The sequence below is a fragment of the Diplotaxodon limnothrissa genome, linkage group LG11, assembly GCF_057381915.1.
Source record: "Diplotaxodon limnothrissa isolate DT_005_m linkage group LG11, D_limnothrissa_male_GT1.1, whole genome shotgun sequence".
In the NCBI taxonomy this organism is placed as follows: Eukaryota; Metazoa; Chordata; class Actinopteri; order Cichliformes; family Cichlidae; genus Diplotaxodon; species Diplotaxodon limnothrissa.
In genome coordinates, this window is record NC_140606.1 from 9,952,765 (window position 1) to 9,962,498 (window position 9,734).

At 36.8% G+C, this 9,734-nt stretch overlaps 1 protein-coding gene across 1 annotated transcript; it reads left to right on the forward strand.

Annotated features, from left to right (window-relative positions):
• The first annotated feature begins 344 nt into the window (after nucleotides 1–344).
• LOC146622344 (chemerin-like receptor 1) lies at nucleotides 345–1,391 on the forward strand. Its single transcript, XM_085366804.1, has one exon. It carries the CDS (start codon nucleotides 345–347, stop codon nucleotides 1,389–1,391), a length of 1,047 nt encoding a protein of 348 aa, XP_085222930.1.
• The last annotated feature ends 8,343 nt before the right edge of the window (nucleotides 1,392–9,734 follow it).

The window sequence follows — 9,734 nt, forward strand, 5'->3', positions numbered from 1 at the left end:
GACAAAAGATGAGAGAGTACATTAGATAACTTAACTGATTTTAATTGTTTACATCAACTCATGAATTGAAATCATCGCTGCTCTTCTTGAGGTTCTTTTGGGCTAATCAGTATTGTAATCTACATCCACTTTAGTACCTCAATCTAAACACTCAACATTATTTGTGTTGTTTTAGCAAAATATGTTTTAAGTGCTCATATCAACAGGATTCCTTTTCTTTGTAATTTGCATTTGACATAAAGTTGTGATGTAAGAGTAATTAGATTGAGTATAAAAACTAAAACTGACTTTAACATACATTAATACTGTTCTTTCTTTATGTTAATACCGCAGGTCTCAAGAAAATGATGGAGGTGACCAACAGTAACTCAACCAGCAACTCTTGCATTCACATCAGTACAACTACTCCTGAGATTCGAAAGTCTCTCATCACTGTGTCTATCATTTTTCACTTCCTGATATTTCTCCTTGGTGTGCTCGGGAATGGACTGGTTATCTGGGTGACTGGGCTAAAGATGAAGAAAACAGTAAACACAGTTTGGTACCTCAACCTTGCTGTGGCCGACTTCATCTTTGTAGCATTTCTACCCCTCAATGTAATAAACCTTGCTTTAGACTTCCACTGGCCTTTTGGCAACTTCATGTGCAAGCTCAACACCATGGTACTTATTCTGAACATGTTTGCCAGTGTCTACATTCTGGTGGTGATTAGTGCAGACAGATGTGTGTCTGTGGTGTGGCCTGTCTGGGCTCAGAACAACCGAAATGTACGTAAGGCCTTGTTTGTGACTCTGGGTGTTTGGGGAGTGGCTTTGATGATCGGCTTTCCATATTCCATCATCATGGACACAGAGCAAGCATGTGAGAATGAAAACAAAACTCTCTGCTTAAACAGCTACGCTATTTCTGATGACTATAATGCAGAATCTCCCAACATACTGCGACAATTTCGTTATCCACCGATTATCATCGCCCGCTTCCTTGTGCTTTTTGCAGTCCCATTCTCTATCATTGTCTCCTGTAATGCTGTAATAATCCATCATCTCAGAAGAAACCACACACTGGCAAGGAAATCAGGTCGCCCCTTTAAGATCATTGTTGCCATTATCATCACATTTTTTCTGTGCTGGTCTCCCATTTATATTATGGATCTAATTGTGCTGGCGAAAGAAATGGACACTTCAAGTGGTGTCATTGGGATCCCTTTGGCCACCAATTTGGCCTTTCTCAACAGCTGCCTAAATCCACTGCTGTATGTGTTTGTGGGCAAAGATTTTAAGAAAGAAGTCTGCAAATCCATTCTAGCTGCAATGGAGACTGCCTTCCAGGAAGAGGAGAAACGCTCTCAGAGTTATACTAAGTCAGTTAGCACAAATACAACTCAGCTTTGAAAACTGATGTGTAAGGCTGTTAATGACACAAAGAACCATAAGGAAACAATATTACTTCAGAGAAAATCTTTCTAGACCTGTGTTGTTTGAAATATGTGAAAAGGTTTAATAAATATTTATGCCCATTTCACTGATCTTACAATGTTAATTTAATGGAAATGGCTAATGTCATTTGTTTCTTAAGTCATACATTAAGTTTGCATTAAGTTTGTACCATTACAGAGCTGAAAGTGATTGTAAAAGGCCTGGAAAAAAAGAGCGAGTCAGTAATTTCAAAATAAGTATTACATATGTTTCTGTTTCCTGTTCATTTTACTGGTTCTTTTAACCTTTAACAAGTATGATTTGGTTAAGTGGAAAGTGACACTTTAAACACTATCAGTGAGTATAACGTATTTGGTCTGTATGTACATTTACAACAACACCATGTGAATAATTCGATTTTATGGTAATTATTTAGCATAACAGCTTATCTCCTATTAATGTACTGTATAAGATAAATGATATGATGTTACGTTTAACAAAACTGCAGCTTTGTATAATTATTTAGTCTTTAGTTTTATATAGGCATATTCTTATATACAAGTTAAATCAAATGCCATGTCTTCAGTTCCTCTCCTCACATGAATCTCTTCTTATATTTACATTTATTATAAAATATTTACTATTATATAGGACAGGGAGGTTGAACCAAAGTTTCTGGGTTCCAAGATTAACACTATGGCTGTGCTGTTGGGTACAATGAGACTAATACAGTCTGAGGAATTCAAGGAATTTTTTGTCTAAAGATAAACATTTAGTGTCCTAGTTACCATGGTGCTGGCTTAGAGTTTAGTCCTCTTTCTTTAGGTGTCTTTTGGCAACAAAAAGAGCATGTGTTTCCCTCATCTCAGAGTTAATGTTTTTACATTGTAGCCAAGGTTCTTGTGGCATGGCAGTTATGTTTGAAAGAGACATCACCACCAGCATATGGCTCCCATGTACACTCAGCAATGTGCCCATTACCACAAGAAGTACTTACAAATATATACACATCCAAAGTATTGGAGCAAGACACTATAAGGGCCAGATACTGAGATCACCTGACACTGGGTTGAAAGCTGCCAAGCTGACATACCAAGATACTTAGGTACCATTAAGGAAATTACATCATTCTGAGCCATCCAAGCCATAGGTGGTCTTGGAGTCATCGTCTTTTCTGCACTTCTTGAGATCAGCATGTATTCAATAAAATGACCCACGGAAACCACTTTCATGCAGCAGAACCTGATAAAAGAGGATGGGTTAGTCCAAGGGGTCGCTGTGCTCATCTCTAAGAAGGATGTGAAGCACCATAAAACCCAGACCCCTTTATTCTTAATTTAATTTGTAACTTAAATTATCTAAAAACTTGATTGATTACCAGTACTTGCACTATAATAACAAAGCATCAATTCAAATTTTTAAAGGAAAGAAAAAACATAGTATATGTCAGTAACTTGAAGTACTTATTAACTTTAGCATATTTTAGAGCATAGGTGTCAAACTCTGGCCCACGGGCCAAATTTGGCCCGCAGCCTAATTACATTTGGCCCGCGAAGCCATACCAAATTACTATTAGAGCTGGCCTACTGGTATTATACAGCTAATATATATATTGTTTAGTATTAAGCTTTGCTTGTTCCATATTCAGTTTTCCAGCAAAACTTATTTGAGTCCATAAGAAAAGATTCATTCTTATATCTGGAGGAAGATTTTTTTTTCAATAAATATTAATGTTAGCCCGCGACTTTGTTCCAGTTTTGAATTTTGGCCCACTGTGTATTTGAGTTTGACACTCCTGTTTTAGAGGAATGGAAAATGTGTCATCATGTTACATACAGTTATTTTTTAGTGGATGTGATAATGATTGGTAATTTTGTTGCCCCATATTTGTCATGGTCAATGTCTATGTGTTTTGGGGTTTTATTAATATTCTTTGATTTGGTGTCATTCATTGTTTTGGTTCTCTTAGTTGTTTTCTGCTTATGTTATATTTACAGTTTCTATCTTTAGTTTTCTGTCACTGTGCCTTCCCTGTGTTCCAGGTTTCTTGTTTAGTTACTTTAGTCTCCATGATCCGTGTTCCCTTTCTGTCTCCCCAGTCACTCATGTCCCCTTGTCTGTTTCTTTCCTGGTCACAGTCTAAAGCCTGTGTGTCTTTGTTTTTGTCCTCGTGTTTGTTGTGCTTCCTGTTTTGTGTTGACACTCTCTCATCATGTGTTCATTGTGTTCAATTTTGCTTCCACTGCCCTGTTATGTTCAGTTCCTCCTGTGTTCCCCAGCTGCCTCATCTTCCCTGATTATCCTGCTGTGGATTTACAGTGTAAGTTTCCCTTTGTGTCTCACCTTCATGTTCCATGTACTTAGTGTTTAGTTGTTTCCCAGTTTTGGTTTTGTTAGTTTATTCTTTGTCTCCCTTTTCTTTGAGTTTGTATTTTATGCAGCCAAAAATAAAAGGCTTGTTTTTTGTTCTACTCCGTCTCCTTAGTCTGCATTTGGGTCCACTCTCTCCTTTCTATGCGGTCTGCCAGTGCAGACCTGACAATATTTGGTCAATTCTTTTGTTGGAGCAATTGAAATTATGATTATATAGCACAAATTTAACAGGAAACACACAGTCACAGTAAAGAAACAGAGTCATTTGTCTTCAACTGTCCCATGTCACCTTTTCTTTATGTCTGATGTCCCTAAAAACTGCAGTCTCCAATCTGTAACAAACCTAGCTAATGGTGAAGCTTATTGATTTTGAGTCTGTGGTTTATGAAATACCTGCATAAACCACAGGAGTTCCTATTACAGACTTTCCAAAAAGTCATTCACAGAATCTCTTAACCTGATAAGAGGAAGCCATGTTTTATTAGACGTTCCGTTCCATTACGTTCCAGTTGTTGGTTTTCTTGAGAACTAATAATCACGTTTGTATTGACTGTCATAAAATGAAGTAAAATGTCATGTCTCATTAGGTTTTAGAGAGAACGTGTCCATCCACCATGTATGCCCTATGAAATTCCGAGTTAACTTCTAAATGTTTACCAAAAACTATAAAAAACTATATTGTGAAAAGGAGACAAATTTGCTTGCTTACGTTAGTATTTTGTTTAATTGAAACTGTAATTATTATCGTTTTTGATTTTGTTCTGTGCCCCGTCTTAATCATCACCACACATTTAAGACGTTTTTTCCTGTTCTTGATGTTGAGTTTATCCAGCATTCAGTATAATCATTTATGTTCGAAGTTATTTGGCATATTTCTGTTTTTATCATTATTATTTTTATTATTATTAAAAGTTACTGGAAAAGAAACTGCCATGGCTCCATCATTATAAGACCACATGAACCTATGTCCAGCAGTTTTTACTGGTATTTGCAGATTGTTTTCTTCTGGCTTAAGCCATGCAGGCGTGCAAATTACTGTTGCCAAACCTTTGCTCAAAGGTAGCTGAGCTGGCTGATTGTTGGGGATCGAGATCACAACTAAAGGTGACTGTTGTTGTGATCTGGTGCTATATTGAAAAAATGAATTCAATAGAATTGAATTGAAACTATGTTAAAAAATAATATAATTCTAAGAAAAACATTATAATAATATGATTTTAATATAAACTGGAGAGACAGTATAGCTAGAAAGAAAGATTGAACAAATAACTGATCAATTTCATCTGATGTAAGCAATTGAAGGACCTAGAGGAATTATTACTTTGGCAAGTACACACTTTGGATTTGTGTTTAGTAACTGGGAGAATTTAAAGTATTTAAACCTGATTGCTGGATTGTCTGATCATAACCTGATACTGAAAATTAGAAGAATTATCTGGAATCCCCCAAATGGAGTAAGAATGCTTCCAAAATGCCATTTAGAAAATTACTTAGGATAATGTGTCACTAGTTGATTTGGATGAATGCAGCCCACATTTTTCCAGACCACAAGAGAATACTACTGATATTTTTTCTATAACGTTTGAATTAGAAATGTATTCCTTTGTTAAATGACAATTTATTGGAATTGATGAAAGAACTGATAAAGGATTGAAACTGATGAAAAATCGAGATAATACACCAGATAATAATTTCTAATTATCCAATAACATAACACGCACTAATAGTACTGACCAGCAGAGGGAGCTGTTTATATGCTAAACATTCCACAAATAACAGACCTCAGTCCTGTCAAGTAAAAATCAGCCCAGAATTGCAACTTCTAAACTTCACCTAAGCAGTAAATCAAGAGTTTATATACACGCGTAATTGTGACAGTTTTGTTCTTACTTCAAACTTATGTAATTTAATGATTCAGTGAAGCCAAATCATTCTGAATCATCAACATTTTGCAATCTGTTATTGTTATTATTATTAATATATTATTTCCCCGGAGACACTCAATGTGCCTCAAGTAAGAAGAGGTACAGTGAGATTTTTGCTTATCTTTCTATAAATATGAAAGGTTCTAACTCCATTGGTCACATATATATTGGTATACTTCTGCATCTCGAAACAATACAATATCCAGCATGGCTTTCAAAGTTGCTTAAAAATATACTGTATAACAGCAGTGGCAGCAGTAAAGTATTGACAGAACATTTGTCAATGTTAAGGTGACCTGTACTATTGTGCACCCTTCTCCCACTGGTCTGTGGGTGCTTTCCAATTATCCATTTTGCTGAGTAAGGTCCCTAACTTAGAGCTGGAAGTATCTGTGTGGCAGCCATTATAAGAGCTGTTCCAATTTTCCAAATACTAAGTAAAGAAGTAGCCAACAACTATTCATGCAAACAATTAAGATGAGAAACAAAGTTGAGCAGATCATATAAATGTTTATTGTAGCTGTATTTTCCATTCCACGCCATAACCTCCTGATATATTTATAGCTTTTATAAATTTAACAAATGCAGTTTGTTAAATTCACCACACTGCTGGAATAAAATCTGCTTCTTGTTGAATTGCTTCCCTTGATAACGAACGGAGAATGCTATATCAGCTAAAGATTATGATCAATTCAATTCAATTCAATTCAATTTTATTTATATAGCGCCAAATCACAACATAAGTCGCCTCAAGGCGCTCAGTGTTCATTAGTAAAGTCCTTTGTTGTACTGCAGTATTTAGGATTAATTTTTAAAATGAGTACAGGACAGCTAGGATAAGTGATGGTTGGAGTGAATTTTATTGCTGTCATTGAAATCTTTAAGGTCAAATCCTTAACAACAGGAGGAAAGGAATTACACAGGACCCCAGCAGTAAAATATTTTTTTTAAAATCTATTAACTTTATATGATATTTATATTAATTTGATCTTTTTTTCTTATTTTTACATTATGCTCTAAAGTAGTGATGTGACGTTCTGTATCGAGGCTGTATGTCTGTGAAGGTTCTATCGAGGCTTCAAAGCTTGTGTCGAGTAATGGAGGAGGCGTTTCCGCGATGCGTATTTATGGGAGGAGCTGAAAATGATGACGTCCGAAGCCTCGCTGCCCGGCTGTACCACGTGACTGGTTCATGAAGTGGTTCGGACTTTGCCGCGAGATATGACAGCGATATATAAACCCCTCAGACTCAGAAGAGAATGGAGCCAGCTAAGAAGAGGAGGATGTCCTCCCCTGTGTGGGAACATTTTGATCTTATTCCTCCCAACAAGGTATTTCTACAGAAGATGTATTTTCATAATACTGATGGTGCAATACAATTTATGTTAAGCGGCTTTACTTTTGTACAGGGTGAAGTGTTTGCTATGTGCCAGGGAGCTGGGATATAACAACAACACCTCATCCATGCTTAGGCACTACAGAGCTTTGCATGAGAATAAGGGGAACACCGATTGTGGAGCAAGACCAGGTGAGCCATCAAATGCCATGATAATATAGCATGCAGTAATGTTACTAAATGATATAACAATATTATACAACTGTAATAAGTTACGTGTGTGATATTTATATTTGTGCTTTGTTTTTGTTGTCTTTCCTCAGGAGAACAATCTCAAATAGATGAAGACCTGGTTAGCATGGTGATTGAGGACTCCCAGCCATTTAGCATTGTGGAGGACAAAGGATTCAAAAGATTTGTTAAATCATTAAAGCCTACCTATGTTCACCCCACTAAAAAGGTCATAAAAGCAGTGAAAATTTAGTTTTTACAGAATAAAATGTGGGCAGGATTGCAGCTCAAAGCCTCAGTCTGTAGCTGTCCATACCTCAACGTTACAAAAGCACAACCACTGTCCACACCCCAACCACACCTCACCTCACAGTAAATGATCATTCCCATTTTAAGCATTTCCAAATGATCATTTTCCATACTGCCAGTATAAATATACACAGTATACTGCCATCACTACAATATACATGTTTTACACACTCCTTTTGTTGTTGACATTTACAGGCTGTGTGCAAAAGGCCACACTCTTCAAATTCATGCCAACTAATATTTTTACGTCCAGTGGATGTCCTACTAGAGCAAATGAAGCTTCAAGATGCTTTGCGCTGGGGTGAACCAATTGGATGAAAAGCTACAGTGCTTCATGAAGCTTCATCTGCCCATCACTACCTGTAATGCATGACAGCACTAAGCTATAGTTAAAATGGTGGCATAGACTCTGTTTTGCATTGTTTGGTATTTTATATGGGTATATGTTATACTATATTTCTGTTCTTTCTGAGTTACCTGGCCTCCGCTCCAGTCCTTCCTGGTTTGGCTGAAACAGGAGGCTGAGGGTGGAGCTGGTTTAAATGCAGAAGCCAATCAAATGGACTGGACCATCTATTGTGATCATGTAGGGGGAATGGGGTTCTTCTTGAATGATGGTTAGCTGTTATCTCTCTAGTTTTCACCTTTGGTGTATATAATGGTTTATTCATTTGCTATATAACTGGAGCTGTTTCTCATTTGGGAGGTCAGTTTGTTGAGTTATGGTTTGTTAAGTAACTTTTGAGTAGTTTTGTCAAGTTAACTTTTTTTATGGGCCCACTTGGTTCTTAAAAAAAGGTTATTTTTTGTCATTTTGAATTTTTATAATCATCTTGTCCTTTTTGGTATTTAATAAAACCCATTTTTTTTAAAGTTTACATTTGTACCTGTGTGTTCCTGGCTGCTTGGTTTATGGTACACGGAAAGAATCAAGATGAGACACAAAAAGCATAGAATGCATGAACAAGAGGGACCTGTAGTACCGGTTAGCAGACAAACCGGTGGAGAGCAAATGAAGCCGCTGGCCTTAAATACTGCTGGCTGGTAATCCCTGGATTGCCGTCAGTTGAGCCTACCAGCTGCGTTGATGAGAGCCTTGCCCAAAAGGTGGGACTGTGAGTGAAAACAAGGGAAAAAGCAGCCACTTACCCAGCCTATGACAACTGAAGCCTTTCATTGAACTACCAAATAAACAAAATGGTACTCTCTCTCATGGCAGCACTGCTATAATTTTGTTCATATTTAATAAAATAAACATGTAGACATAAGTGGATACATTGGTTTTGACTGCTAGTGAAAATTGTTTTCTTTACAAATAACTCTCTCACTGAACTAACACAGCCAGTCTCTCAACATGCTTGCACTCTCTGCTCATATTGCCTTCATATTAAATACATTTTTGCTTTTTAAAGAATTTATTTTAAGATAACAAACACTCCCTGGATACTCAGCTCAATGACTCAGCTTCACCAACAGTAAAGACAGCTGGAGGAAAAAGAAAACACCAGAAATGGAAAAGTAATATGATAAGTGTGTGTTCATTTCCCATCAAATTCCAGTTTCTCCAATTCATCTGCTGCAAGCTTTGAGTCTTCAGTGAATGACAGGAAAAAGAGCAAGAAGTGCCACCGTTTGGCAAATGAAGTATGCTATCTAGAACAGTTTTTTTTTTTTTTTTTTTACTCAAAAAGAACATTTCAGACTAATTTGGTGATGCATATTATACAAATGCATGTTACAATGAGGTCTGTCTTGTATGACCACTCTTTTGGCTAATTTAACATTTCCAGGCATTAGGAGTGTAAATGTTAGAATCAATTCAACACATTTGTACTTGTCCATGCCACTGCATGTGTTGTGATTGTATTTCTCTCTCTGATGTCCTTGTTTAGAAGCACTGATCTTCAGTCTTTGCTGAAACATTGTACTACATGCAGTTAGGCTCCTTCGCATGCTTGCTGGTTCACCTTGTACTTGAAAGAATACTTACCCGTTGTCTTTGTTTGTGCAGATTCTCTTTGGAATGACTTTCCCTGGAGAGGGATAACTCACTGCCTGTTAGCTTATCAATGTTCATGAGCGAGGTTTTGTGGAGTCATTTGGACCTGTGGGGTTACATTTTAAGCATGTGCATGATTTCTTATC